Below are 27,729 nucleotides of genomic sequence, written 5' to 3' on the forward strand. Positions count from 1 at the left end.
TAGATCAAAGACACATATACAGCATATAATAAACACCAGTGATAAGAAAACCCAACCTAAGAGAGGACTTGGGCTTAAACTGGATGGTAGTGAGGATGAATTGGAGGCTAATACTGCTATACACTGTAATGAAACAGGTGTGAGACCGCCCTCTCTGTTGGTTCCTGATTCAGTTGAGAGGATGTGCTTGGAGGACAGTGTGGAAGTGATTTCCTCACTAGAACCACACAGAAGCTTCTGAACACCTTCTAGATCGCAGTTTTGTTCTGTGAAGGGGTTTGGATGAAAGTTTGTGCTTGCTTTGATACCGTGTTGGGAAAGTGCAGGCAAGCTCGATTTGGGATGTTTTAAAGATTCAGCCACATTGTGCGCCACACACCGACTGACTGAGTGACGCGTGACGCGCACGGTTTAATAAGGGGAGTCGCGACCGAGACGCGTTTCCCCAGGCTCGCACCACAGCTCAATTTACCAATCGCTGCCTTCAGCCCCCTCGTCAAGGCAACGCAACTCCACATTCAAACCCCAAACAGCGACCAGCCCATTGAGCAATTCACGACAACAACATCCTCGAGGACGACCCGTGGCTATGATCTAGCCAATCTCTTAGTTCGATTCGCACCAGCCACTTTCATCGATCTCTTCTATTTCCCTGGGACACTATATATCGCGGGGAACTAATCTCGATGTCTCTCGTCGCCATGTCGACCGAAGTTCAAGATCGGGATCTGGCTAGCCGGAAAAGATCCCATGGCGATTTTCTCAACCCGGAGTCGTGCGGGCCTGCAGCTTTCAGGGACTCGGATCACTTCCAGACCGACCATTCGTTGAGCGACAGTAAATAGTAGCCGCCCACCCTGAAGATGATATAGACTGACCCTGGGGTTTTGCAATCTAGAAGAAAACGATGTTCAACGCACCTCCTTCGGGGCTCCGGCCTCGCCTCAGGCAAAATCCAGTTCGAGCTTGAGCGAACCGGCAAGCAGCCCACTCAGCGCCAACTCGCCTTCCCCTAGCCCAGCCCCAGCACATCTCTCGACACCCGCCACACCAGCACAACTTACTTCGGCCATAGCCAAATCATCAGCACAGAAAGCGGCGGCCGGTGAGCCACCAAAAAAGAAGAGGTTAACCACCGAAGAGAAGGCAGCTAGGGATGCTGAGAAGCGCAAACGGGATGAGGAAAAGGAGAAAAAGAAGCTCGAGAAGGATGAGGCTGAGAAGCTGAAGGCGCAAGAAAAGGCCGCAAAGGCCGAGGAGAAAGCTGCCAAGGCTGCCGCCGACAAGGCAGAAAAAGAGCAAGAAAAAAAGCAGCGGGCAGAGGAGCGTGAGAAAAAGGAGCAAGAAAAGAAGCAGCGCGCAGAGGAGCGTGAGAAAAAGAAGCGCGAGAAAGAGGAGGAAGAAGCCAAGAAGGCACGCAGTCAGATGAGGCTCACCAGCATGTTCAACCGCACGGCAATAACCCCGAAGAAGGAGGCTGCTTCCAAATCCGACGACACCCAGTCAACCGGTGCCACAGCGAAGAAGGAGGCCAAGGAGGCGTCACTTTATGATCAAATGTTCAAGCCATTCTTCATCAAAGAACATGTCCAACTGGCCAGGAACTCCCTACAGATGGACGAAGAGACGAGAGAGGCCAAAACCAAGATTTTGGACGAGTACCTCTCAGGCGAACGTCAACATTCAACAACGACCTTTGAGCCGCTAGAAGCGCTTCAGATCCCGTACAAAGTCCGCCGTGGGCGTGTCTATCCAAGCGTCAAGAAACTCATGAGCGAGTTTGAGGGTCTTTCCGCTGGCGCTCCCGCCGATCCCACCACGGGATCACAGAACGTGCAGATGAAGCATACCCTGGAGGTCCTGAAGTCGGTGCCGGTAAAGTCGATCAAATTTCGGGAAGACGTGAGGCCACCATACATCGGCACCATCAGCGGCTTACCACCGGGCGTGAAAAGCCTCCAGAAACTCGCCCGGAAACCGGTCTCCAAAATTCTTCCCCTGGACTACGAATATGATTCCGAGGCGGAGTGGCAAGAAGAGGAGGGCGAAGACGTGGACGACTTGGATGATGACGAGGAGGATCTGGAGTTGGACGAAGACATGGAGGATTTCTTGGATGACTCCGAAGATACCGGCCCTGCGAGGAGGGGCTTCGCTGCGGGTATGGAACCGGAGAGCTTTGGGCCATGTTGGGAGAACCGTAAACGGAGCTCGGCTGAGCCGACGTTATACAAATACCGACTGGAATTTGTTCTAGGTATGCCGTGGAATCTTGTCCTTCTCCCGAATCGACCTATTGACATTCTGCAGAACCGCTCGAACACCATCACAGCATCGACCCTTTCTCGACCAGCTACTGGGAGTCGCCCAAATCGAAAACCAGCGCAGGTAACGAATCCTCCGCCGCAACCGCATCCACGTCCGCATCTGCCACGACTGCTTCCGCTTCCTCGAGTTCTGCCCAGGACGCCCATGCTAAGCCGATGGCGCCGCCCCCGACACCGGCAGATGCTTTCCAGGCCCTCAACCCAGGAACAGCAGCGGCAGGCACCAAAAAGTCGCAGCAGCCGCTGCCACTAGACATGCAGCAAAAGCTAAAGGACCTTGTGCGCTCCATGCCGACGCTGAGCAAGGTCGGCGTGATCGAGTTGTTCGCGGCGAGTCACGCGGGCTGTCCAAGGACCCAGATCAAAACGTCGTTCGAGGCGCTTTTTGAGAAGTCAGGCAAGGTGTTTAAAGTCAAGGGGGAGTAGACGGTTCATCAGCCGTCATGCTACGTCAAAGCTGCTGTGCTCTGGGGGTCGAGCCGCATTGGAGGATTTGGGCATGTTTATAGCGGATGGAGTTTGGTGGGTTCAGGGGATCCGGCATCTAGTTTCCTTATCAATTACGGTATAGAGCTTCGCTGGCGTCGCGGGTGCAAAATATTCGGTAGAAGGAGGGCTGTGGCGAGGGTTCAGTTCGGTTGGGAGGAGGGTGGATGAGCCACATGTGGTCAGCGAGAAATATACGGTAAGGGCAACCAGACGGTCGCATGGGTGTTGTCGAGGTGGGATATATCACGGAGCGCTAGGGGGTGGCGTGGAAAGGGGCTCATTTATCTTCACAGGGAGGTTTTTTTTTTGGAGTTTTTGCCGGCTCGCGTTACGGCATACCTACATACCTACAGCGGAGCAGATATTTTCCCCATGTAGTTAACGACTTTTTTTTATCGCATGTTTACTAGAATTCGCCATCGTGTCCAAACAAGCGAACGCCCATGTCGAGATTTACCAGAGGTTCAAGTAAGGGATGGGAGGACATGCTATTCCCTCCGGTATGGATAGGTATTTATGCTACGCTTTCTCCATCCGCCAGAACCATTAGCTAGGTGTCCTATCATACTCCCAAAGTCATACACGACGGTCACGTCATCACCGATCTGGTTATCATACAGAAGAGACCGACCTGGAAGCTTCACCGCATCCAGCTCACCACTAGGAAAAGTACCCCGGGTATCAAGTCATTAAATCCATCCATCCGATTGTCAACGCCTGGCACCAAACCCCCCCCCCCCCATGCCCTCAATTCATCCGGCCACGGACACCCGCTTAATTCGGAAACCCAACCAACCAATGCTGCTGAAAACGAACGGAACCGGCCTAGAACTTGGTCGGGATGAAGTTTTGCGAGTCCTCTCTCTGCTGGGCAGCGGACTGCGGGAAGGCGGCGATACCGGCGATGATGCCGGCGACCATGAAGCCCAGCGAGATGATGGACCAGATGACGCCCCAGCACTGCGAGGACCCGCCGTAGCGCTGGGCGAAGACGCTCGCGTCGGAACTGTTGACTTTGCGCAGGATGAGGTCGTCGCACTGTTCGGTTGTTAGTGCCACGCACACCCCACATCACGCAGACAGAAAAATAGGGGGGGATAAAGGCAAGAGACTTACAATATCCCAAACGCTATACAGCGACGACATGACGCCAATAAACAGCACCACGAACCGCAGCGCCTCAGCATGGGCAATAAACCAGCACCCGACCAACAAGCCCACCGCAGCCAGCACCGTCCCAATCGTCAACCAATCGCGGCGGCCCCACCACAGCGTCAGCAGGAAACACACACCCACGACAATACTCGCGATCTTGCTCGCGTTGATGTTGAACCCGGCAAAGGTCAGCAGCGCGCCGATCAGCGACGAGCCCAGGTAGCCCGCGGGGAGGGTGATGGCGTTGCGCCCGCCCTGCATGTGTGTCACGCCGCCCTCGCGCGGGTCCAGGCTGATCGACTTGACGCGCCCGCCTGTGAGGACGCACGCGAATGCGTGGCCGAACTCGTGGAAGGCGATTACTAGCATCTGTGGGGTTGTGGGGGTTAGTGGTGTTGGGAGAGATTGGGGAGGATGGTGGGGTAGGAGGGGGAGGGGGAAGGGTGTGGTGGTGTGGCGGTGGGGGGAGAGAGACAGGCGTACCTTGAACGGCCATAGAATCCACTTGATGTAGGGGAGGTTCCATAAGAGAGCGATGGCGACGACGTAGGCGGCGATGACGCCGAGAGTGACTCTTTGGGCGTCGTTGACTGTCAGGTCCCGGCGGGAGATGACGGCGGAGGTGGCTACTGCGGAGGCACGGGCGACGTGGGGGCCGGCAGCACGCCAGGCCCGAGTAGCTATAGCAGGGCGAAGGGCCGGAGGGGCCATCGTGTTGGTCTGTACGCTATCGGGTTGTTTCGAGGTACGGTTTGTGGTAACTTTGCGTATGGACGAGAAATAGCGATAGCGATAGTGATGGCGGGTCCAGGTTCGGTAGGTGGTTGTCTTTGTTCAAGATTAATGGGTTTGGTGGTAAAATGGCGCCGCCGATGTGGTTGGCGATTTGATGAGGGCGAGAACGAAGGACTGGTTTGGTTAGGTAGTTATTCGAGGAACAGTAAAAACCGCTGACACAGCTGAGTTTTGTTGGTGGTGGTCGCACTGGGATGCTTGCGCGTCCAACGAGGCCGTGCTGCAGGGCTGGCAGTGGCTGGCTGCCGATCGGATCTGTTGGCGGGCCCTTGGCGGTCGCATGGGCCGGGTGTGTTTTAGCGTGTCTCGGTTAACTTGGCAACTCCCGGATCCTTCCCAAAGGCGGCAAGGGCACGTGCAAGGGTCCTCGATTCGATTATCTTTGTGGGGAGTCCCTGGTGATGCGGGGATGATGCTGGGGCCAGGCACGGTTCTTACTTTTTAAACTTCGACCTCATTAAGAGAAGCCTAGAAGGGTACATTCCAGACTCCATTACGGAACCGACGTCATTGTGGCCTCGGCCATCACATGAAACTCAACTATGGCACTCGCTGCAGCCCACATCCGCATTGCACGGCCAACAGATGACATCGACAAACTGTTGCCTTTTTATCGTGATGGTCTCGGGTTCGAGGTCTTAGGCAGCTTTGTAGACCACCAAGGCTTTGACGGTGTCATGCTAGGTCACAAGTCAGCTGGCTATCACCTTGAGTTCACGCGGACCCGAGGTCACGTCGTCGGCCGGGCGCCCACTCGGGACAACCTTCTGATCTTCTATCTCCCAGATACCGACAGTCACGCCAGGGCAGTGGCGCAGATGGAAGGAAGTGGCTTCCCAGCCGTTGCGAGCTTCAACCCTTATTGGGACGGATGTGGCAAGACTTTTGAGGATTCGGACGGATACAGAGTGGTGCTCGCCAACATGGCCCCTCCGCATCTGTCTTCTGTCTGAATTTGACCGTCTGAATCTGGTCATTCCCAAGCAAGGTCTGCACATCTAGTTCTAGTTAGGTATGAATGGGGTTCAAGATTCAATTCAGACTTCCCCACGGCTGTTGCCGGGACATGTCTCAAACCGTCTTTCTACATTGCGGATAAATTGGGCGCGTGCAGCAATATCAGGATGCGCGGGGTCCCAAGGGATGGGAAAACCCAGCTTCAAAAGTCGTGTAACCCCCCCGCCCTCCTTTCCTCTTACTCAACACGGCCGCAACCATGGCTTGGTTTCGTTTCTGGTGGCTCTGCCTGACGGCAGTCATCATCGTCGTCCGTAGTCAGCAAACAGGGCAGCATCCCGACTGGCCACGATGGTGCGGGAAGGTCTATCAACTTGGGTGAGTACTTACATTGCGACTCCGGATACCTTGGATATCTCCTAACTGGCCCAGATACCCAAACTTTGACCCCGGCGGACAGACCCTCCCGCCTCCAAGCCCCCTTGTCCCTGGCCAGCCTCTCCTCCATGTCCTGTTTCGGCCGCGGTACAGCCTCTACCTCGACAACGAAGAGTACGGCGAGTTTGTTGTCAATGCCGAGTTTTCAATGTATCACGGCACTCCCTGGCCAAACACAACCAGCTCATCCAAGTGGGCCAACCGGCTGATTTTCTCCATCAATGTTGCCGAGGACGACGAGCCCCTTGTGCAGAACACAGTCCCCGTCAACACCACCGGCAACATCTTTCGCTTCGAACTCGCTCGTATAAAACCGAGTCTCACTCCCATCGAAGTGGTCCTCTACGGTGCCCCAGAGGATGGCACCCCAGCTTGGACTGTCACCACCACCCTCCTCTACCTGCCCTCCAAGCCCGATGGCAGCGTGACCCGCATCGATAACCTCCGTGGCGGCCTTTATTTCAGTAACCCGTCCACAAACCACACTTTCACCCCCTTCTTCCCTTACGGCTTCTATGCCTCCTACGACGGCTTCCTCCGGCACAACGACTCATCCCTAATCGACCAGTACGCCGCACTCGGCCTGAATGCCATGACCCCTCTGACCAGCTTCAATGACTCGGGCCCAATGTTGGAATACATGTCTCGTATGTACAACCGTATCCCCCCCTCCCAACCCGCCAAAACCCAACTTTATTTTCCAACCCCCTACCCCCCCCCCCCCCCCCCCCCCCCCCCCCCAACCAAGCTAACCCCCCCCCCCCTTTCAAGAAACCAACCTCCCCTACATGTACACCCTCCGCTCCATCTACCGCAACACCACCCTCATCCCCGCCTCCCTCCCCCCACCCCACCACCCCTCCACAACGAGCCTCTTCGCCTACTGGACCGCCGACGAGCCCGACGGCTGGCAAGACCCCTTCCACCTCCCCTCGGCGGCCACCACCCTCCTGCACGCCCTCGACCCCTACCACCCGGTCGCCATCACGCTCAACTGCGCCGACTACTATTTCGGCCCCTATTCCGCCCCCGCCGACCTGCTCATGGCGGACGTCTACCCGATCGGGATCAACGCGACGCACTCCAAGTGGGGCACCGCGTGCAACGCTACGTATGGGGACTGCGGGTGTGATAACTGTGAGGGGACGGTGTGGGACGTGCCGCGGCGGCTGGAGGCGTGGAGGGGGTTTGGGGCGTGGTTGGGCCGGTGGCCCAAGACGGTGCTGCTGAATCCGCAGGCGTTTCATGGGGAGGATTATTGGCTACGGGATCCGGGGGTTGGCGAGAGTTGGGTGATGGTGCTGTTGGCGGTGAATCGTGGGGTGAAGGGGGTGATTTCGTGGGTGTGGCCGACGAGTGCGGTGTTGGCGGCGGCGCATGGGGAGTTGGCGAGGGTGTTGACGAGGGGGGAGGTGTTGGGGTTTGTGGTGGGTGGGGAGGGACCGAGCGTGTTGGAGGTGGAGGCGGAGGGGACCGAGGTGGTGGATGTGGCGGGCTGGGTGGTGGATGGGAGGATGTTGGTGAGCGTGGTCAATGGGGGTTATGTGGATGTGGAAGGGGTGGCGGTCTTGGTGCCGAATACCACCGCCATCGAGAGCACGCCGTGGGGAACCGTCGAGTGGAAGTTGGAAGGGGGCAAGTTGTCAGTTCCACTGCTGCCGGCGCTGGCGACAAGTTTGGTAATCTTGGATCTGCGAGGGTAGTAAGGGTATGAAGTAATGTGCATGTTGAACGCCATCTAGGGTATCCGTTGAACTCAGTTCTACTTCCCAAATCCCATCCACCCCCCTCATTAATATCCCTAGCTTTCTTCCAACGCCATGCCTTCCCACACCCCCTTCAATCACTACCCCCTATCACCTCCCCGCCCACCGCCTCTCCACCCACCTCAACGGCAGATACAACAACCCCGACACCACAAAAGCCAACTCAAACCCAATATCCCCCGTCGTCTCTGCAATCGGCCCCGTCCACCACACCTGCGCCATGCTCGGCACGACCAACCCAAAGCTCAACACCCCCGCGGCGAGCGCCGCCACCCCCCACGGCAACCTCTTCGCATCATTCCACGCCTCCGGATCATACGCCGCACAATCCCCCCCGCGAAATACAAAATGCTCCACCAACACCACCGCCAAAAACGCCGAGCTCCAATACCCAATCAGCGCCACAAAATTCTCCAAATTCACAAAGAAATCCGCCGCCGCCCGAATCCCTACGGGGATCACCACCGCGGCAAAAACCAACGAAAACACATAGCGCGGCACGCGCGCCAACACCCGCGGCGGCAACAGCAACAACTGCAAGTTCAGCGTCACACTATATGACGTAGCCGCCAGGTTGCCCAGCAGGGAGAAGGAGAGCAGCACGACGAGGAACTTGCCGAAGCCGCCGGCGGGCGCCAGCATGGCGGCCAGCACGCCGCCGACGAGAGTTTGGTCGTAGGCGGCCTGCCAGTGCGGGACGTTGGGGATGGCGTTGCCGATGGCGGAGCCGAGCGTCATGAGCAGGATGGTGGGGGTCGCCAGGCCGAGGTAGGAGTAGGTGAATATTTTGGTGCTGTTGTGAGGGTGAGTTAGGGGGGTGTTCTTCTGGGATGGGAAGGGAGATTAAGGGGGTTTGGGTTGGAGAGAGAGGGTTGTGCGGCGAGGGGTATGGGGTGGGGGTGAGGTGGGATGGAAAGGGGGGGCGGGGGGGCACATACGAGGAGGTATCCGGCTTCATGTAGGTGGTAAAGTCGGACGACAGACACGCCCACGGCACCATGTAGGAGGCGACGATCATGCCGTACGACAGCACGGACGAGGCCGGCGGGGGCGCGTCATAGCTGACCTGGTTCCGCAGCTCCTTGCCGCCGGTGCCGACGGCGACGATGATGGAGATGATGGCGGGGATCCAGGCGTAGCGCTCGTAAATGTGAAGCACGGTGAACCCGCAGAAGGAGATGCCCAGCGTCAGGATGGCCGTGATGACGATGCCCACCGTCACGCTGAGGTTGCCGTCGGCGACCGACGAGAGGCACTGCCCGCCGATGACGGCCATGATGACACAGAATCCCGTGAGGGTGGCGAGATTGAGCAGGACGGGGATCGTGACGAGGTAGCGGCTGAAGAGCGTCAACAGGGGGTCAATGATGGTTAGAGGGTCAAGGGCCAACCTACCCGAAACTGTACCGCGCCTGCAGCATCTGCCGCATGCCGGTTTTGGGGCCCAGCGTGCATAGATAGGCCGGAAGGATAGTCGTCAACAGCGTAAAGAACAGGATGACCAAGGCGCTGTTCCTTAGATTGAGCCCATAAACCGGGGCAAGCATGCCGAAGGTGATGCTGTTGACTGTTAGACCACAACCCTTTTTTGATCCAGACACCCTGGTTTACTCACCCCAGAATATTCGTGTTCATGGACCACCACAGCGTAAAGATGTTCACCGTCTTCTCAACAGTCCGCTCCTTGACGGGGATTGGGGTGATACCGCGGACCTCGACGCGGCCAAGCACGACAAGCTTGTGGAGGATACGCCGGAGGCGGGCCCATCGGCCGGCGGGGGCATCGGGAGCGGCGCCATGAACGGAGTCCCGTTCCGGGTCGCTCCCCGGGGTCGTCTCATCAACCTTGGCCTCCGATGTCATCGTGACAGAGAGAGAGAGCGATTGTTGGTTCTCCCGTTGGGAGGTCGAAAAATTGTCTCACGGTCACCACTTGTGAGGTTTGGCAATCTGAAAAGAGCGACCACGGAAGAGAGAGAAAGACAGGAAATATGACTCAAGGACCTGGGTTTGGGTCAAACGGAGGAAAAAAATATCATCGGCTCAGCTCCGAGTCGGCGGGAGTGTGGGAGTTAGTCCCGGACCCACTCGCGGCACCCCGCGGAAATCGGCATGGTCACCGGGGGAGAGGGGCCTAGATCGGCCTACTAGTACTGTGTAGATCCTAGGCAGGATATCTTCAGTGCATGTACACAGATTACCTACCTAGGTAGGTCAAGGAGTCATGTTTCACACCGTAGCGCAGATCAGGAAAAGAACGGTCAATAGCCACTAGAAATGTTACGCACTGCATGTCACACTCCGGCTTGCGTGCTCGTGACGCCTCTCCTCTCTTAGCCAGTAGGTTTGATATGGATTGACGCACGAGTGTCTCTGCCCAAAGGACCCGGGGAAACACACGCTCTCAATGCTATTCTGGAATGATAATTGGTGGTGTTGAGGAAGGTGAGACAAACGGCTCAACCAGAAATCCGTGCACCCCGCGGTAATCTTGGCCCCACGCGATCGCCCCCGTGCCAAGCCGGTTCTGGCCGACGGCTCGCTCCACCACCAGATACAGATCCGGGGTTAGGGTCACAGTCCGTCGTCAACCACGCCCCGATGGATACTCCTCCCGCTTAAGCCAGCCCAATCCAGAACCGCCTCCAGATGCTAGCTTGATGGGCCAAGTCGAACTGATGCCCGGGCGTCTGATGGGTGTTGTAGAGCCTCCTCTCCTCGGCGCGGATCTCCTCGAGCACGTGCCAGTCGTAGATGGGCACGTACTCGCGCTCGCCGTTGCGCCGCCTCAGGTCGGCCGCCTCGACCGAGTCCAGGAAATCGATGGTGGGCTGCTCACGCCGGCGGTCGACGATGATGATCTTGGTTCGGCGGCGGGAGCTGGAGCTGCCGGAGGGCGCGGGGGTGGGGGTGCCGCTCGGAGCAGCCCGGCCGGCTTGCGCGTTTGGCCACTCCTTGGGGTCGCGGAGGAACTCGGTCACGCCGTGACCCCCGAGCAAGTTGTCTGTGACCCAGGGAAAGTCGGCAACACAAGGTGACACGAGGATGGAGTAGCCCAGGATCTCGCACGTGTCGCCGAGGTATCGGCACTTGGGAGATGCCGTCCCAACGGCGGTGTTGTCAGCTGTGTTGTCGGCAGTCTGGTCGGCGGGTTGGTCGGGTTGGTTGGGCTGGTCGGGCTGGTCGGCGCCTTGTTCGGCGGGCTGCTCGGAAGGTTGGGACCCTGCCTCCTGGACCTCCGCAGAACTAGTCACCGCCGGCGTCGAAGGAGCCCGAGCAGCAAACGACCGCAGCATGGTCTCGTGGAACGAGATCGATGCCTGTAGGGAAGGCCGGAGCCCTTCCAGCATGCTGCCCATGCTGGCCTCGTGGCTAGGGCCGGAGCTCGAAGGAACGGTCGCCTCGGCCCGCAGCGATGGTCGGAGAGTGGGCAGGATCACTGCGGCACTGCGCCGCGACGGGCTTATGTGGGTGCCCGCGGAGGGCTCCGGCTGGCTGACCGAGGGACCGGCCTCGTCGTTGCCGGGGAGAGAGGCGGCAGAGGCGACCTGGTCGCTGGACCGTCGCTGGATCTTGCTCCTCTCGGGGATGCTGCTCTGCGTTGACGGCTCGAGGGGCCTCTTCCGGCCCAGTGTAGTCGCCGATTGGCTGTCGGTTCGGGCTGAAGCTGCCGGCTCGAGTTCTTGGGCGACAGTGGATGTCGTCTGGGTCATCTGCACACCGACGTGCGCGCTTTGGGTCTGTCTCGCAAAATCGGACATGTTTTCTGTCGTCGAAGATTGCGCAGCCGAACCCTGCTGGTTACCGGGTTTCGGTGTTTGGGACGACTGGGCCACAGAGTTGGCGACGGTGGAAATGGTCGCTTGGCTTGCTGTGTCGGCAGTGCGTTTGGGTTCGGAGTTCTCCAGAGCTGCAATCCAGCCCAGGAGCTCTTGGCTGTCCTCTGGAGGGGGTGACTTCCGTTCGTTGGCCGCCATCTCTTGGAGTTCTTCGAAGGAGATGGTGTCGTGATAAGTTCGGTCGCAGTGAATTTTGCTGACAGATGGAAACCTTGGGCTCCAGAAACCAGTGTTGCCTTCCTTGTCGAATGAAAAACAGCGGAGATCGAACACTGGGGGTGTGGGAAATATAAACGACGGGCGCTTCCCAAGATCGATCCCGGGTTCTATGCGCAGAGAGATAGCCGTGTTCTCCTCTGGCCGGATTGATTCCGGGTTCACAGATGAGACAAACGCTGCAAGCTGTTTGGCATTCAGTTCGACCACATTTGTGACAACAAACACGGGTCGTTTACCAAACCGCTGCACCTCGTCTTTATTGTCGAGGCAACCCACATAGAAGTGCGTCCATTTGAGCCCGGGGATGCCGTATGTGCGAGCCTTTGCTGCATCAAACCGCGCACCGACGACCGCAAAGTCACCAATGTCCCCAAAATGCCCAATGTACTCTTTCTTGAGCTTTATGGCACAGCAGCTGAAAGGCCGCCACTGGGTGCTAAAGTCAAAGTAGGGGTCGTCCGCTTTGAGAACAAGTCCCTCCCCTCGTGCTGTGATGCATTTGGCAAAGACGCGGCGCAGGTCTGAGACAGCAGACGGCCTGCCACAGTCAATGAGCTCTCGCTTCACTAATGCAGATCGACCGGGAATTAGGGTGATGACACTTTTGAGGCGTTGGAACCTTTCCGAGTGCTTGACAGCGAGGAGCGATTCGTTGTCTATCATCAGCAGGTCGTAACAAACGATCATGAGATGCTCCCAAGGGTGGGGCTGCGAGTCTTTGTCGGTCCCCAGGAAAGATCCAGACCGAGAGACATGCTTCCTGATCTTGTGGAAATCCAGGACTTTGTGGTGCTTGTCACTGTAAACCACAAGTTCGCCCTCTAGGATGCAGCCATGTCTCAAAGGACAAGATGGGTGTCCAAGCTGCAACGACTTTCGAATTGAGCTGTCATCCGTCAGTAACCCCCAAGCTCAGATAAAACCGGAAGCAACATACTCATGCAGGGCTATGCGGTCTTTTGTGCTGTCTTTACCACTCTTTGAGAAGATCTGGATGCAGTCGCGGCCTTTACTGAGATCGATGTGGATCTGGCAATATTCTCCGTCCATCTTCTCCTCGCAGCTAATTCGGCCTTGGACCATGGACAAGGAGTGCTTGATGCTCCGCCCTTTCATCCACATCTGACGGCCAATCTTGACTCCTAGAGTAGGCTTCAGATACTCTGCCAGTTCGCTTTTGCCTGTGACGGTCCGGTCCAGCTTGAGGGTGTCAAGGATACGTCCAGCAACAGCCAGATCATCTTGGACTTTCAGGATAGTTGGAAGTAGGGGGTGGTAGCCTGCACAGACGACGCTCTGGTCGAGAACAACCGGCTCGTAGTTCTTCAGGAGGAGCCGAGTGAGCCATTTTGCATCTCTAGCCGACAGCCGCCGGTACAGTTCTCCAAGGGAGAGCTCCCGGTCAGCGGGCCGGTTTTCAGCTGACCTGCGCACAGAAGGTGAGCTGAAGCGGCAGGCAGCTGCGATGCTGTGGAGGAGCCCATCGATTTCCTCAACCGTCACAGACATATGGGTGGGTAAACCGGGGTTTGGCTGGACCTTGTCAATCTCATGTATTCCCAATAAATAGCTAATTAAAGATAAACATACCGTCTGCTTCAGGATCCCTTCAACACAGTCGGCCAAATCGGCGGCCGCCTCAGGGTTGGTCCATCTTCCCAACTCTGCGATACGAGACCGGCCCAAGCCGAGCGCACGTCCGATGATGGCCTGTAACTTCTTTTCCCGGATGAAATATACCCTGTCGGTCCTCTTCTCTGGTAGAAGGGCAGAGAGGAGCGGAGCGCTGTTGTGGTCGTCGCGGTGGAGCAATCCGTGGTGTCCCCTGAACCACTCCTGAATAATAACCGCGTTGCTTTTCAAACCTGATCGAGCGAGTCGATTATCTTCAAGGCGTTGCAGCAGGTCGCAGACATAGGAAAAGAGAAAGGGCATGGTTTTCCGCCAGCACGTGTCGATGTCGGATAAACAAAGATGAGCATCGAGAAAGTTGCTGAGAAGCCAATGTTATATTTTGGGGGTTGTTGGCAGGCAGCAGACCTCTTGGCTGAGAGAACGACATCTAACGGGAGCCAAGTGAGGCCTCGGGGCCAATTCGCTTGCTCGGCTGTGCTATGAATTCGCTCAAGGCAGGCGTGATCATGTCGCGTTGTATTCGATGAAAGGGGCTTGGCATGAGGCATCTCAACACGTGGGCACGTGAGGGGGTGGACACCGTGTGTGTGAGGGTTTACATACTGTGAGTAGATTCGCAACAAGTGTTAACCAGTTTATAGTCAGTATTTATTTCAGCCGAGTGATGATCTTTTTCTTAAGCTTTGGGGAGTTGGGTAATTATGTGTTTCATTGGACTCCTATTTTACTCACATGCTGTCCTAGATAAAGTCAAGAGCCAAACCTCCTCTCATGACACGGGCCGTGTGTCATGTGGGATGCGACACTGTTGCTCTTTTCCCTTCCTTGTGTGTTTTCACTCCCGTTCATCGTTGTTGAGTCTCAGCCAACCATGAGCTCGCCATGCCACTCTTTCACGCCCTAATTCGGACCCACCACATCACCTCCCGCAAGAAGGTTGCTCATCTTCGCAAGGCAGCAAGCAAGTTTGATTGCTATGCTCTTCTTCGGAGCGGAGGGTGTCCGGGCATCATGTACTGCAAAGGCGGCGAGGAAAGTGTGAAGGAATGGGTAGGGACTGTCCAAGTAAGGGCCCAGAAACACAATTTGAAGAGAGCTACGAGCTGACCCCAATGCAGAGACTCCGCTACAAAGACTTCCAGCTGGCATTAAAACCTGCGCCAATAGAGTCGAAGGTGATTCGGCCGGAAGAACGAACTGGGCTGTTCGAGGTCGAATCCGTCAAGGAATTTGCTGCCGCCATGGAGAAGAGGGGTATATCGGACTGGTGGAAGCGTGGAATGGAATTCGCATGACCTCCGATCCTTCCTGGCCTCGAGTGGGTTCAAACCTATCACCACCAGCAACTTTGACATCGCCTCTTGTAGGGCCCGAGTTTACGACTATGGCCCGATCTCTAGACACGCTCCCTCAACGGGGAATCACCCCCTCCTGAAAGCACTCCTCAACCGCCCCAGAACTCCAGCAAACCACGGCGTTGCCCACACGCTCCCCACAATCCGCACCGGCAGCAGCACCTTGGTCAGCGCGTACGCCAACCCAACCTCGACAAGAACGCGATATTTAGGATCAGCCTCCCACCGCGACAGCACCGCATCGGCACCCACACCCCCCTCCCCCCCTCCACCCCCCTCCTCCTTCTCTACAGACCCAAACCCAAACAACCCCCTCCTCCGAAACCACCTCTCAAACCGTCCCACCCCCTCCCTCACATACCCCCCGTAGTGCGCCACCATCCACGCGACCGGCACGTGCTCGGTGTAGTGGAACAGCGCAAACAGGCCGAGCAGCGGCACGACGGCGGTCAGCTCGTGCAGGAGCAGGAAGGCGACGACGTGCGTGGCGGGGGCGCCGCGCAGGCGCGCTGCGTAGGGTTGCAGGCGGCGGGGGAGGCGGGAGAGGACGCGGTCGAGGCGCGTTGTGGTTGGGGTTGTGGTTGGGTTTTGTTTTGGGGGTGATGATTGTGGATTTGGTGATCTGGGGTTTGGCGGGGGGTTGCTGCTGTAGGGTTGTCGTTGTCTTGTCTTTCGGAGAGGGTTCTGGAGTGGTCGGCGCGGGGTGGGGGGGCGGAGGATGCGCGCGAGGGAATGGAATTGGAGCGGAGAGGGATGGAGGGGGCGCATGGCGGCGGGTGTGTCGTCGTGGCAGGGAAGGGGGGGGTTGAAATCAGAATGGTGGGTGGAGGGATGTGGTTTGCGCCGGAATCCGTGATGATTGTAATCGTGGTCGCGTGCTGAGGACAGGATAGGGTGAGCATCGCGAATATGGTGGGGTTTGATGTCCCAATGCACGGACCACATGTCCGTTGCCCTTAACAACTGAGCCCCTGAGGTCATGGAAACCCCCTGAATTGAGCCAACAACTCCAAAACTCGCGATCAGATAAAACAAATCGCTGCCGGCATTCCGTTATTGAGACGGCTAATCATATCAAACTCGCTTTTTATTTGTTTCTCTTATGTATTTTTCTTACAATTGCTAAAACAAGCACCAATGCCAGGTTCCGGGTTGTCTTTCGCATTTGCTATACCTGTTTCTCCTTTCCCATATCTATCCCACTGTTGGCCGCTTCCCGTGCCGCTATAAGCAAAAAGAAAAAAGAAAAACCGGCACCCCCGTGCATTCATCCCGATAGTTAAGCATTTGTTGCGCATGCAACATTGTACCCCAGGGCAGGCCAACCCGAATGTGCTTTCAACCTAAACGGTGAAATCAAGTCCCTCTTGGCCCTGACCATACAGGAATTCCTCGAAGTCGAATGGCTCCTCGTCTCTGCACTTGTTTCTTGGTTCGAGGCCCTCTTGGCCATAACTACGGAGGAACTCCTCAAAGTTAAATAGCTCTTCGTCCCCGCACCCGTTTGTAGGTTCAAACCCCTTTTGCCCCTCACCATAGAGAAACTCTTCAAAGTCGAACAGATCTTCGCTCCCATAATCGCCTGTTGCTTCTTTAGTGGTCGGTACACTTTGGGGTAAAATTCCGGTTTGGGACGCCGAGGGTGAACTCTGAGTCTGGGGGATTGGGGCTAAGCGCTGCCTTTGGGGTGTCAGAGCTGAACTTTCTGAACTCGGGGTTCGAGTCGCCGATGTTGACCTTGGAGTTTGGATTGTTTGGCGGCAGCAAATGTTGCGGACATTGATACTCCAGGCTTTCCTCCGATTCTCGGCTTTGATACCGAGGGATGCCGGCTGCATACGGAATGTCGGGAGAAAAAAGCATTCTTCTTGCCGGATGCTATAGAGCATGCAAAATCCGTTCCTTGGGCCTAACAAGGCATATAGGCGTGATTTCTGAGGCGTATGCCTGACGACCCTCGCAACTACCATGACAATTTGTCTCGAGCCAAGACCTGGGATAGGAGTCGGTTTACATATCCACGGCCCCGTAGTGTTCGCTTGGAGCCTCGGTTCATCTGGAACAGGTGGTGTCGGGGGAGATCTGCCATGTTCTGGACCTAGGCCCGTTACGGCAAAGCCGACGAGGACGCACCTCCACTACTTGGCACCGCTAGGAACCACCTAGCGCTCCTTATCGGTGAAGGAAAAGGAGGTCCTCCAAGGCACTGTTCCGGCTTCCATCATACTCTTGACTGCCGACTTCCACGACACAGCTACGCAGATAGCGCTGGCAGTGAGGTGAGTCAAGTTGTATTTGTCAACGTCCACGGGGATTGGTATGGACCAGCCAAAGCGATTGATGGCGAAGTCCTGAAGATGTTCATATCCTGGTGGATAAGAGGCGATCGCAAGCTCCGGAGCTGCGGCCTCGGTAACCTCGGTTTCGGTCGGCCTCATGGTGTCTGCTCAAGTCGAATCAAATGATGTCGCTGTTCTTTGTCAGATTATTGGATGCGAAATAAAACGCTAATGTAGGTTGAAAGTGCCAGTGGTGGGAAAGGGAGCTGAGATGTGAGAAGCAGGACCAGCGACGTATGAGAGGAAGAACTAGAACTAAATTCAAGGACGAACACGCAGACTTGAGTTAACTCTTCCGGGTTTGTGGTTTTTAGTTCGCTATAGCGTGCCTTCCGTCCCATGGTACCTTACCACTTGTAGCTTTGGGGCGTGGTTGACTATTGGCCTTTGAATTTGATGGCGATTCCTTCCTCAATACGCCCCCCTCGAGAAAATAAATCCTTACAACCTGGAAGTTACACACTTTCGTCTTTCTAAGGATTTCGAGACCACTCCCTATATTGATATACAATCTCTAGACATACCTTAGCCTGAACTCCTCCAAGTATGTTAGCACGCAAAATCGTCCCTTTCATCATGACCCCAGATACCCGCCGATACTCCGTTTTAAGCACTTCATATTCCGGAATACCTCGCTAGATCTTGCTTTGCTCACACTCGCGTCCCCGCGACGACACCCGGTTTATCACTTGCTTAAAGCACCGCCAACGGGCTGCATGGAGCAACTTATGGCAACCACTCCTGCTGATGGCAAGGAGGTAGGACCGCGCAGACTTCATGGTGCATCCAAGTAATTCGAGACCAGAAGGAGACATCACGCCATGGTTCGAACAGAGTTGGCCATAAGGAGGGCTTTTTTTGTTCTGTAATGGATTAACGAGTTCAAGAATAGGTAGCCTTCAAAAAGAAACCCAAATCTCTATCCCCGCTTCCATAGCCAGTTATTATGATGGGCTGAATTTACTCGTAGATCCAGGCCTTCTGGGCAGAGTCCCACTGGACGAGGTCCTCGTCCTTGAACCACAGAGCAATCTCCTTGTTGGCGCTCTCGACGCTGTCGGAGCCGTGGCAAACGTTGCGTCCCATTTGCAGGCACAGGTCGCCGCGGATGGTGCCGGGGGCCGAAGAGAGGGGGTTGGTGGCACCGAGCATGGCTGGAGATGGTCATATCAGCTTTGGTTTCCTTAGGGGGATGGGGGGGATGAGGTGGGTCCATACCGCGGCCAGTCTTGACGGCATCAAGGCCCTCCCAAACCATGGCAACAATCGGGCCGCTGTTCATGTCTATTGCGAGCGTTAGCATGGGCGGAGGTCGAGAAAGCGGGTGGGTTGACATACAGGTGACCAAGTCCTTGAAGAAAGGCTTGGAGGACAGGTCGGAGTCTGGGATTATCAGTGTCCTGCGTCATTGTGGCAGAAGATGGGGGATGGAATCCTACAGTGCTTCTCGAGGTGCTCCTGGCCGGGGGTGACGAGCTTCAGGGCAACGAGCTTGAAGCTGTGCCTCTAAGTTAGCATAGAGTAACGGGCTGGACACAGTACTCGGGCTCTCTTACCCGCGAGTCTCAAACCGGGCGATGATGTTGCCGACCAGCCCACGCTAGTAAAATGTCAGACAAAGTGTTCGAAGAATAGGAGGGCCGAGTGCTGCATACCTGGACACCATCGGGCTTGATGGCAATGAAGCTGTCGCCATGTTAGTCCACCGTCTGCTAGAATGGCGGGGTAAAGTGGCCCAAGGAGCGGATGGCGGGGTAATCCAGGGGTAGACGGCTCGCGGAACGGCGAGGAATTGGGAGTAAATAGTGAGGGGAACTCACGTCCGCTCGGAAGTCGACATGGTGGCTGATTCTTGGGGGTTTGTAGTTGGTTTGGAAATGGGTTGAGCTTGTGGTTGTTGCGGAGAGAGAGAAGGTGGAGGATTTTGTTGCGGGAGGAGAGTCGAACAAGAAGGTCGGCCACAGAGGAGCTCGAGTGTGGGGTTGCGGAAAAAATAAACGAACATGCAGAGGGCCAGACCCAGGGTTAGGTATCCATACATGCCGAAGCTGTGCGAGAAGCTCCGAGCTGGCGCCCGACCTCTTCCTCTCTGTTGCTGCTCGTCTGTCTGCCCAACTGGCACCTTTCTCCTCTCTCTCATCTGTTGCTCCACCTCCATCTCTGCGGTGCTCACCGGTCGTCAACCTGGATACGCAGCAACGATGTGACGCCGACGTGCCAACAGCCAACCGCTCAGTTGAGTAAGTGGTTGGAATTGAGCGTTAGTTATGGATCGGTGAGCTGCGAGTTGTGCAAGGCAGTCAGAATGAAGCCAATCAGAACCCAATTGATTTCGGAGATGGACAAAATTACAAGCCTCTCAGGATAACATGGACCTTGATGGCTGGGTTATGTGTTGTTCTTTCCCGAGGATTCTGTTGGCGGCTCTTGAGTCTTGACGAACCACGATGCCTTCTCCCAGCACATGTTTTGCCGGCATGAGATGAGTTCCCTAGGTAACCCGCCTTGTCCAATTTTGTCAAGCACCATGATTGTACAAGGTACGGCAAGGTCGTTTTAAACGATGTTTGGGCCCCTTGGACTATCACATTCGCATTCGTTTTCACATCTTGCAATTCGGCGTCCTGAAAATCCCTGGCCCTTTCGTCGCTGCCGTAGACCAACAAAGGCCCGCGATTGTGGTATCGCGTTCGAGGACTGTTCCTCGAAGACTCAATAACCGCTGGCATTTGTTAGATATTTACTTATGGGGTTATTGACCGGATAAAAGGGTGCCGCTGGGCAGGGGTAGCGTTGCGGGGCTCACGCCCGCTGCAAGGTGGCCAATCTGGGCTGCCAGCTTTCGAAAGCGTGAGACGAGACAGCTTCCACCGATCCTCCTGTGGAAAGCGGATGCTTCGAAATAAACATTGGTTGTCAACCAGCCAGCCATTGAGTACCTCTACGGCCCTGGAGGTCTCTCGATGAACACGATAGTGATATAAACGTCTTTTCTCCTTTTGCTTTTGTTTTTGTTTTTGGTCCTCCGAGTCTACAGCCACAGGCGGGCGCGGGTTGAAGATGCACGTCGCAGGGCCGCTGTCGTCGAGATGGACGGCGTACCTCGGCCTGTTGTCTGCGCTTTCGGCAACATTTGCCCCTGCAGGTAAGTTCCTGCATGGCCAATTTGACATCGGACGATGCGATTGACAAGAATAGTCGCCGTCAAGGAGCATGACTTTAAAAAGTGCCACCAATCGGGCTTCTGCAACCGCAACCGGGCATTTGCAGATCACGCCCTCGGCTCGAGCTCGTGGGAATCGCCCTACATTATTGCAGCCGACTCCGGGTCGTTCAATAACGGCCAGTATCAAGCCGTAATCGTGAAGACCATCAATGACAGCGGCGAGACCGTCCGGTTGCCTATCACCGTATCCTTTCACGAGTCCGGGACGGCCCGGGTCACGGTCGACGAGGAGAAGCGCCAGAAGGGGGAGATTGAGCTCCGCCATGACAGCAAGACGAGGAAAGAGCGGTATAACGAGGCGGAACAATGGGCGATTGTTGGGGGGTTAACTCTCGACACAGCCGCCAAGGTCGACTTTGAGGATAAGACACAGCTCACCGTCAAGTACGGCCCGGCTTCCAAGTTTGAAGCCATCATCAAGCTGTCTCCCTTCAGCATCGACTTCAAGCGGGACGGCGCCAGCCAGATCAAGTTCAACGACCAGGGCCTTCTGAACGTCGAACATTGGCGGCCGAAGATTGAGAAGCCCGAACCCGAAAATAAGGAGGGCGAAGGGACTGAGGAGGACAAGGCAGAGGAGAAGAAGGAGGAAGAGCCCAAGGGCGAAGACGAATCTACCTGGTGGGACGAGACCTTTGGAGGAAACACGGATACCAAGCCTCGCGGCCCGGAGAGTGTTGGACTCGACATCTCGTTTGTCGGCTACGAACATGTCTACGGCATCCCATCCCACGCCAGCTCCCTTTCGCTCAAGCAGACCCGCGGTGGCGACGGCAACTACCAGGAGCCGTACAGGATGTATAACGCCGACGTTTTCGAGTACATCCTCGACAGCCCCATGACCCTTTACGGCTCCATTCCCTTCATGCAGGCCCACCGCAAGGATTCCAGCGTCGGCGTCTTCTGGTTGAACGCCGCCGAGACGTGGGTTGACATCACCAAGGACAAAGACGCCAAGAACCCTCTTTCTCTGGGCAGCAAGTCAAACACCAACACGCACACGCACTGGTTCTCCGAGAGCGGCCTGCTCGATGTGTTCGTCTTGCTCGGCCCCACCCCCAAGGACTTGACCGCCAAGTATGGTGAGCTCACCGGCACCACCGCTATGCCCCAGGAGTTCTCTCTTGGCCACCACCAGTGCCGCTGGAACTACGTCTCGGACGACGACGTCAAGGATGTGGACCGCAAGATGGACAAGGCGAAGCTGCCTTACGACGTCATCTGGCTCGATATCGAGTACACTGAGGAGAAGAAGTATTTCACCTGGGACCAGCACATGTTCGCGGACCCCATCGGCATGGGCGAGCAGCTTGACAGCCACGGCCGGAAGTTGGTGGTCATCATTGACCCGCACATCAAGAACGTCAACAAATACCCCGTTGTGGCCGAGATGAAGTCCAAGGAGCTCGGCGTCATGAACAAGGAGGGTAACATCTTCGAGGGCTGGTGCTGGCCCGGCTCGTCGCACTGGATTGACGCATTCAGCCCTGCTGCGCGGGAATGGTGGTCGTCGCTCTTCAAGTACGACGTATTCAAGGGCACCATGGAGAACACGTGGATCTGGAACGACATGAACGAGCCGTCTGTCTTCAACGGGCCCGAGACGACCATGCCGAAAGACAACCTCCACATCGGAAACTGGGAGCATCGCGATGTGCACAACCTGAACGGCCTGACGTTCCACAACGCCACCTACCATGCCCTAATCACCCGGAAGCCCGGCGAGCTCCGCCGCCCGTTCGTGCTGACCCGCTCGTTCTTCGCCGGCTCGCAGCGCGTCGGCGCCATGTGGACCGGTGACAACCAAGCCGAGTGGGGCCACCTCCAGGCGTCAATCCCCATGGTCCTCAGCCAGGGCATCTCGGGTTTCCCCTTCTCGGGCGCCGACGTCGGTGGTTTCTTCGGCAACCCTGGGAAGGAGCTACTGGCGCGTTGGTACCAAGCCGGCGCCTTCTACCCCTTTTTCCGCGCGCACGCCCACATCGACGCGCGCCGCCGTGAGCCGTACCTTATCGGCGAGCCTTACACGACCATCATCGGCGGGGCGCTCCGCCTGCGCTACAGCCTACTGCCGTCCTGGTACACAGCCTTCCGACACGCTCACCTTGACGGCACCCCCGTCATCAAGCCCATGTTCTACACGCACCCGTCCGAGGAGGGCGGCTTCGCCCTCGACGACCAGTTCTTCGTCGGCAACACGGGTCTGCTCGCCAAGCCCGTCACGGAGGAGGGCAAGACGTCAGTCGACATCTGGATCCCCGACGCCGAGGTCTACTACGACTACTTCACCTACGAGGTCATCCCCACGGCCAAGGGCAAGAGCGTCACGCTCGAGGCGCCCATGGAGAAGATCCCGCTGCTGATGCGCGGCGGGCACGTCTTTGCGCGCCGCGACGTGCCCCGCCGCTCCACCGAGCTCATGCGCTGGGACGACTACACCCTCGTCGTCACCGTGCCGCGCGACGCCAAGGCCGCCGCCGCCGAGGGCGACCTCTACGTCGACGACGGCGACTCGTTCGACTTCGAGCACGGCCAGTACATCCACCGCCGCTTCGTCTTTGACGCCGCCGCCCGCAGCCTCGTCTCGGTCGATGCCGAGGCGCGCGACCCCGCCGCCGTCGTCGAGGGGCCCTGGATGAAGCAGATGCGCGCCGTCGGCGTCGATCGTATCGTTGTGGTGGGTGCGCCCGCGAGCTGGGCCGCCAAGAAGACGGTTACGGTGGAGAGTGAGGGCAGGACCTGGGAGGCCAAGGTCGAGTACACGGCTGCGGCGCAGGGCAAGGCGGCGTTTGCGGTGGTCAAGAAGGTGGGCGTGCGGATTGGCGCGGATTGGAGTGTTGCGTTTTAAGGGGTGTGTGTGGGGGTGGTTGGGCTGTGTGTGTGTGTGTTCACTCCTGCCGTGTTATATGGAGGAGCGAGCGACTTTTTGTGTGTGTTTGTGTGTGTACCTACGCAGGCGGCATATAGACTTGTTGGATCCATGCTGTTTTTTGATTTCTTGTCGTATGCTTGGGATATTTGGGCGTTGCCTCGTTTTTGCCGTGTCACCCCGTATCGGTGGTGGCTTGTCCCTGCCCCCCCCCCCCCCCCCCCCCCCCACCTGGCTGTTTGGTTTGTGACCGGCGGAGGTATACGGGCCGAGAACCCCGTTCGCGTTCCCGGAGTGGGGCCGCCTCCGTAGCAATTGCAAACGGCACCGGCGACGGAGACCGGAAGGCGTCGCCCGCTCTACTTCGTTCACTCCCATTGAGTCCCTTTAGCAAGCGCCCCGCGCATTCGTGATGGCGGCGCATTTTTCGGCGCCAGGATTTGGTTCCCGGTTTGCTAATCAATGCTGGGAATGATGATGCGAGCAGCAGCTTGGGTGGTAGCCGCAGGGGCGGCGATACTAGTGACGCGCCGAGCAGACAGAGGGAGGAGGAGCTTAGGAAGGCGGTGGGGAGGGAGAATAAGGAGGCGATAAGTGGTGGCTTATCATTGTCCCCGGCGGCCTTGACGTTTGAGGAGGGAGGGTGCCCAGCCGCCTCTCCTGGCTCTCACTTCGTTATCTCATCCACCGCGGCCGCCAGGCGCGAGATGACGGGATTGTTGATGGTCGTTCTTAAGCTGATCTTTCGTTGGATGGGTGAAGAGATGCGGCCCGCGAGCTGTAACTGCACGATCGAATGTCCGCCGAGCGCCGCCAGGTCTGAGTCTTGGTCCACCCGTGTGCTCGAGTCCAGCTTCATCAGATCGCGCACCGCCTGCACAATCATCCTCTCGGTCCAGCCAGTTGACCGACCAGTCCGCGTACACGCACACGGGCTCGTTGGCTCCGATCCAGCTGAGTTCCCGCGCGACGGCGGCCGCCGCCCGGTCGAAGTCGTCATAGGTCATGTCGCGTCCCTGGCTGCGCGTGACGGCGACCGCCGTGGGCTGTCTCCCTACCACGCCTTCGAATAGGGTCATGAGGTCATCTCCTTTCGACTAGTCCAGGGTTTCGAGGGACTCGCAGTTGCTCCACTACCAGATCATCTGTTCCATCTCGCGCGGCATGAGCCCCTTTCGGACTTCGGGCGCCAGTGGCCTCTCGTCGTCGTCGCCTTGCAGCAAGCAGTCCATGGCATTCTCAAAGACGGACCGGAGATTGTTCATATCCTCTTCGGAGTAGCGAGCGGTGGAATAGAGGATTTGCAGCCCGCTGTGTCCTTGGACAATCAGGCTCAGGGGAACGCCGGACTGCATGTCGGGACAGTTGGAGTCCGCCGGCGGAGACTCGACTTGTCCTGCTCCTTTGGCTACCTCGAACTGCGTGCCCATGATGGAAGCGAACTGCCTGTCGAATCCGTCGGTTGTCTCCGAGTGAGACACCTCGTTCAACCCGAGAATGTCGTCTCGTATTCGCCCGACGAAGGCCCCGACACTACTAGGACTAGTCTCGCGGTCGCCCTCTAATAGCGGCAGCTGCACAGACAAGGGAAGCATGTTGATGAGCGGCCCGACCACGTCGAGGGCGCCCGGGACGGGCAGGTCCCGCCCCGACAACACCATCCCGAAGTAGACCTGATCGGCATCCATGAAGGTGCCCAGGGTCAGGGCCCACGCGGCGGCAGCGTACACGATGGTCATGTACCCTGTCCGCGCCTGGGCCGCGGCCAGTCTCGCCTCGGGAAATGGGATCGCGGTGCTCCTTTGCGAAGCCTGCGCTGTCGACCGCTGCAGATTCAGGCACAGCTGGTTGGCAGCGTCGGGGAAGCGTGCTCGCTGGCTCTCCCAGAACCGTCGCGTGGCCTCCCTCCTCTCCTCCCGCAGCCGGGCGTTGGGCGTTGGGCGTTGGGCGTTGGGCGTTGGGCGTTGGGCGTTGGTTCCCAACTCACACACAAACATATTTACATAATTTAGAGCCCATCGCCAACGGATTTCATATCACCAACAGATTTCATAAGCGACTGCGCGATTCGCTCGTGAACTTGCGGCGCAGCGCGAACTCCGGTCGTGCATCTGAAGCTTACGCAGGCAGCTAACCGGCAACCCGACGCTTCTTCGGCCCCCCTCGGCCTCTGCGGCTTGAGACATCTTGCACGGGGACTTTTCGCCGTCCATCATGGCTACCCGTACATAGTATATATGGTCGGCCGGTTCGGCCCCCCTCGGCCCCCAGCTGTGCAATTTGAGACATCTTGCACAGGAACTTTTCGCCGTCCATCATGGCTACCCGTATATATGGTCGGCCGGTTTGCCCCCCCCTTTCCGCTTCTGCCTCTCCATCATCTTCTGCCGCGGTCCATCGCCCTCTCTGGTTCACGCTATTATTCGCCCTGGTCTTTTTCTCCAGCATGGCTTCCGCTACCGACCAGCACCCGAACCTCCCCCTCCCCGACTACTTCTCCAAGTTTGCCGCCAACTACGTCCGCCAGACGGGCCAGTCGACGCTCAACATCCTCCGCAACATCGTCACGGACCAGATCCAGAAGTCGTGCCACCCCATCGGCCCCGACTCGGTTGTCCATGACACGGCCGCGGGCCCCGGCATCGCCGCGGCCGCGCTCGTCGCCCGCCTGCTCGAGGACCAGCTGCCCAAGGAGATGCTGGTCTCGGACATCGTGCCGGCCATGGTAACGGCGGCGAACGAGTCGCTCGTCAGCTCGCCGCTGCGCAAGGTCGAGTGCAAGGAGCTCGACTCGCAGGACCTCAAGGGCGTGCGCGACAACTACTTCACCCACTCGATCGACAACTTCAGCATCTTCACCTTTGTCCGCCCCGTCGACGCCATCCGCGAGACCTACCGCACCCTCCGCCCGGGCGGCCTCGCCGTCGTCACCTGCTGGCGCCGCTTCGCGCCCATGCACATCGTGCACGCCACCCAGCGCAAGATCCGGCCCGACCTGCCGGGCGGGCTCATGCCGACGCCGAGCCCGCAGTTCTACGAGGAGGGCGGCTTCCACCGGCGCAAGATCGACGTGTTCGACCAGGAGCTCGTCGTCGCCGACGAGGAGCAGATCGCCGGCCTGACCGAGCTCACGTCGGGCCCCATGATGGCCAGGGCGCGCGAGGGCTACACGCCCGAGGAGGAGGCCCGGTGGGCCGAGACGGTCAGGGAGTCGGTGCGGGAGGAGATTGCGCAGTACGGCGGGATCCGGTTCGAGGCCTACGTCCTCTTGGCTACCAAGTAAACGGTGGCTTGGGCGCACTCTGCGCCGGCAGAGCGGGGAAACGTGGTATGCGGGAGACATCTAGGCGCTGATAACTAATACCTACATATCATGGCTTGACCGAGTGTGTCTGGTTCCCCTGACATGGACGTCGTGACATACCACTGCGGCCGTAGTATTTTGAAGCGGTAGGTTTCGGGTTTAGTCATTACAGAAGCTGCGGAGAGGCACTGACGGCCCATTTGCTTCGTCTGTTAGGCCGGATGGGTCCTTGTCAGGGTGGCTAGCACAAAGCCTCCCTATCTGACTGGGGAGGACGGCCAAGGGAGGTTGTAGGCAAAACGTCATACCCTTCGCAAGGGCCACAGTGCCGCTGGCAAGAGACTTTGAAACTTTGAATAGCCAGACGATCCTCGTAATGTATCTATCTTGTTTTTATCAGGCTTCGTGACTTCCCCCGACATCAAAACAATCTTTAAATTCCTCTCCATTTTCGTGTTCCACTCAACACAATAGGGCAAGCCTCCTGCAGTGCATAATTTTATGGATAACTCAAGCCTTGGGAGGTGATCCAGTTGTGTAACTTGTCGAAAGACACCGATAAATGCTGAAAGGTCGTCCGGCAGAGCGGTGACACTTTTCAGCCCGTTTCTGGGCTTTGTCCGCCCTGACCAGAGGGCTGAACCACTTTATTTTGACGCCCTGAGGACTCTCGAGCTGTCGCGACTTCCCGACTTTTACGACATGCGCATCATGACACTGCGTTGTGGTGTGGAAATTCTCAACGCGTGGGGGGAATATACGGTGTTCGAATCACACCACGATAGTATTGGGAACCAGAGTTCGGAAACGGTAGACGAAACGCGACAGATGCGAGGTTTACCGTTTAGCGACGTGATCGAAGTTATGCTGAGTTAGCAACTTGCTCCAAGAAAGCGAACTCCCAAGTCCAGAAACACGTTTTCGCCCTCCCGGTAATAATAACGACAGCTTCTGGCTACCAGGTCGGAACCCTTCTGAGCAGACGGAGAACGTTTATGGGCAAACTCCAGAATGCC

General features: G+C 57.4%; 11 protein-coding genes across 11 annotated transcripts; 5 read left to right on the forward strand and 6 right to left on the reverse strand.

The window, feature by feature from the left end:
* Positions 1–701: 701 nt before the first annotated feature.
* B0H64DRAFT_439742 (chromatin assembly factor 1 subunit A-domain-containing protein) lies at positions 702–2,753 on the forward strand (the record flags this gene model as incomplete). Its single annotated transcript, XM_062806447.1, has 3 exons — positions 702–837; positions 899–2,257; positions 2,311–2,753. 3 exons carry the CDS (start codon positions 702–704, stop codon positions 2,751–2,753), a joined length of 1,938 nt encoding a protein of 645 aa, XP_062662876.1.
* Positions 2,754–3,575: 822 nt separating this feature from the next.
* Positions 3,576–4,785, reverse strand: B0H64DRAFT_98765 (peptidase M50B-like-domain-containing protein). The gene is made up of 3 exons (XM_062809062.1): positions 4,455–4,785; positions 3,933–4,340; positions 3,576–3,854 (listed from the first exon to the last, which is right to left on the reverse strand). Exons 1-3 carry the CDS (start codon positions 4,680–4,682, stop codon positions 3,642–3,644), a joined length of 849 nt encoding a protein of 282 aa, XP_062662877.1. The 5' UTR covers positions 4,683–4,785; the 3' UTR covers positions 3,576–3,641.
* Positions 4,786–5,308: 523 nt separating this feature from the next.
* On the forward strand, positions 5,309–7,985 carry B0H64DRAFT_422840 (uncharacterized protein; the record flags this gene model as incomplete). Its single annotated transcript, XM_062805581.1, has 5 exons — positions 5,309–5,677; positions 5,775–5,844; positions 6,023–6,101; positions 6,156–6,808; positions 6,933–7,985. The coding sequence occupies 5 exons, from the start codon at positions 5,309–5,311 to the stop codon at positions 7,862–7,864; spliced, it is 2,103 nt and encodes a 700-aa protein (XP_062662878.1). The 3' UTR covers positions 7,865–7,985.
* Positions 7,986–8,017: 32 nt separating this feature from the next.
* On the reverse strand, positions 8,018–9,790 carry B0H64DRAFT_439745 (permease for cytosine/purines, uracil, thiamine, allantoin-domain-containing protein; the record flags this gene model as incomplete). The annotated part of the gene is made up of 4 exons (XM_062806448.1): positions 8,018–8,720; positions 8,866–9,267; positions 9,323–9,487; positions 9,543–9,790. The coding sequence occupies 4 exons, from the start codon at positions 9,788–9,790 to the stop codon at positions 8,018–8,020; spliced, it is 1,518 nt and encodes a 505-aa protein (XP_062662879.1).
* A 592-nt stretch (positions 9,791–10,382) lies between these two features.
* Positions 10,383–14,105, reverse strand: B0H64DRAFT_98846 (uncharacterized protein). The gene is made up of 3 exons (XM_062809063.1): positions 13,576–14,105; positions 12,923–13,518; positions 10,383–12,871 (listed from the first exon to the last, which is right to left on the reverse strand). Exons 1-3 carry the CDS (start codon positions 13,918–13,920, stop codon positions 10,546–10,548), a joined length of 3,267 nt encoding a protein of 1,088 aa, XP_062662880.1. The 5' UTR covers positions 13,921–14,105; the 3' UTR covers positions 10,383–10,545.
* A 185-nt stretch (positions 14,106–14,290) lies between these two features.
* On the forward strand, positions 14,291–15,252 carry B0H64DRAFT_388215 (uncharacterized protein). Its single transcript, XM_062803256.1, has 2 exons — positions 14,291–14,685; positions 14,739–15,252. The coding sequence occupies exons 1-2, from the start codon at positions 14,503–14,505 to the stop codon at positions 14,913–14,915; spliced, it is 360 nt and encodes a 119-aa protein (XP_062662881.1). The 5' UTR covers positions 14,291–14,502; the 3' UTR covers positions 14,916–15,252.
* On the reverse strand, positions 14,906–15,856 carry B0H64DRAFT_98871 (uncharacterized protein). Its single transcript, XM_062809064.1, has one exon. It carries the CDS (start codon positions 15,741–15,743, stop codon positions 15,042–15,044), a length of 702 nt encoding a protein of 233 aa, XP_062662882.1. The 5' UTR covers positions 15,744–15,856; the 3' UTR covers positions 14,906–15,041.
* Positions 15,857–18,274: 2,418 nt separating this feature from the next.
* Positions 18,275–19,154, reverse strand: B0H64DRAFT_371729 (nucleoside diphosphate kinase; the record flags this gene model as incomplete). The annotated part of the gene is made up of 7 exons (XM_062802178.1): positions 18,275–18,468; positions 18,533–18,598; positions 18,653–18,697; positions 18,754–18,812; positions 18,871–18,914; positions 18,970–19,000; positions 19,135–19,154. The coding sequence occupies 7 exons, from the start codon at positions 19,152–19,154 to the stop codon at positions 18,275–18,277; spliced, it is 459 nt and encodes a 152-aa protein (XP_062662883.1).
* Positions 19,155–20,172: 1,018 nt separating this feature from the next.
* B0H64DRAFT_422844 (glycosyl hydrolases family 31-domain-containing protein) lies at positions 20,173–23,533 on the forward strand. The gene is made up of 2 exons (XM_062805582.1): positions 20,173–20,459; positions 20,513–23,533. The coding sequence occupies exons 1-2, from the start codon at positions 20,375–20,377 to the stop codon at positions 23,386–23,388; spliced, it is 2,961 nt and encodes a 986-aa protein (XP_062662884.1). The 5' UTR covers positions 20,173–20,374; the 3' UTR covers positions 23,389–23,533.
* A 441-nt stretch (positions 23,534–23,974) lies between these two features.
* Positions 23,975–25,406, reverse strand: B0H64DRAFT_472513 (uncharacterized protein; the record flags this gene model as incomplete). Its single annotated transcript, XM_062807937.1, has 3 exons — positions 23,975–24,228; positions 24,290–24,506; positions 24,591–25,406. 3 exons carry the CDS (start codon positions 25,404–25,406, stop codon positions 24,077–24,079), a joined length of 1,185 nt encoding a protein of 394 aa, XP_062662885.1. The 3' UTR covers positions 23,975–24,076.
* Positions 25,407–25,855: 449 nt separating this feature from the next.
* Positions 25,856–26,692, forward strand: B0H64DRAFT_371731 (uncharacterized protein; the record flags this gene model as incomplete). The annotated part of the gene is made up of 1 exon (XM_062802179.1): positions 25,856–26,692. One exon carries the CDS (start codon positions 25,856–25,858, stop codon positions 26,690–26,692), a length of 837 nt encoding a protein of 278 aa, XP_062662886.1.
* Positions 26,693–27,729: the final 1,037 nt, after the last annotated feature.

Source organism: Chaetomium fimeti (assembly GCF_033439085.1).
Source record: "Chaetomium fimeti strain CBS 168.71 chromosome Unknown B0H64scaffold_2, whole genome shotgun sequence".
NCBI classification, from domain to species: Eukaryota; Fungi; Ascomycota; class Sordariomycetes; order Sordariales; family Chaetomiaceae; genus Chaetomium; species Chaetomium fimeti.

Excerpts from the sequence above, each read along its gene's own strand:
- B0H64DRAFT_388215 (XM_062803256.1), top strand. The coding sequence starts at position 14,503 with ATGCCACTCTTTCACGCCCTAATTCGGACCCACCACATCACCTCCCGC. Across the intron at positions 14,686-14,738 it reads AATGGGTAGGGACTGTCCAA|AGACTCCGCTACAAAGACTT; the intron begins GTAAGGGCCCAG and ends ACCCCAATGCAG.
- B0H64DRAFT_422844 (XM_062805582.1), top strand. The coding sequence starts at position 20,375 with ATGCACGTCGCAGGGCCGCTGTCGTCGAGATGGACGGCGTACCTCGGC. Across the intron at positions 20,460-20,512 it reads GGCAACATTTGCCCCTGCAG|TCGCCGTCAAGGAGCATGAC; the intron begins GTAAGTTCCTGC and ends TGACAAGAATAG.
- B0H64DRAFT_98846 (XM_062809063.1), bottom strand. The coding sequence starts at position 13,920 with ATGCCCTTTCTCTTTTCCTATGTCTGCGACCTGCTGCAACGCCTTGAA. Across the intron at positions 13,519-13,575 it reads AAGGGATCCTGAAGCAGACG|CCAAACCCCGGTTTACCCAC; the intron begins GTATGTTTATCT and ends GACAAGGTCCAG. Across the intron at positions 12,872-12,922 it reads GACCGCATAGCCCTGCATGA|CTCAATTCGAAAGTCGTTGC; the intron begins GTATGTTGCTTC and ends GACGGATGACAG.
- B0H64DRAFT_98765 (XM_062809062.1), bottom strand. The coding sequence starts at position 4,682 with ATGGCCCCTCCGGCCCTTCGCCCTGCTATAGCTACTCGGGCCTGGCGT. Across the intron at positions 4,341-4,454 it reads GGATTCTATGGCCGTTCAAG|ATGCTAGTAATCGCCTTCCA; the intron begins GTACGCCTGTCT and ends ACAACCCCACAG. Across the intron at positions 3,855-3,932 it reads TGTATAGCGTTTGGGATATT|TGCGACGACCTCATCCTGCG; the intron begins GTAAGTCTCTTG and ends ACAACCGAACAG.
- B0H64DRAFT_98871 (XM_062809064.1), bottom strand. The coding sequence starts at position 15,743 with ATGCGCCCCCTCCATCCCTCTCCGCTCCAATTCCATTCCCTCGCGCGC.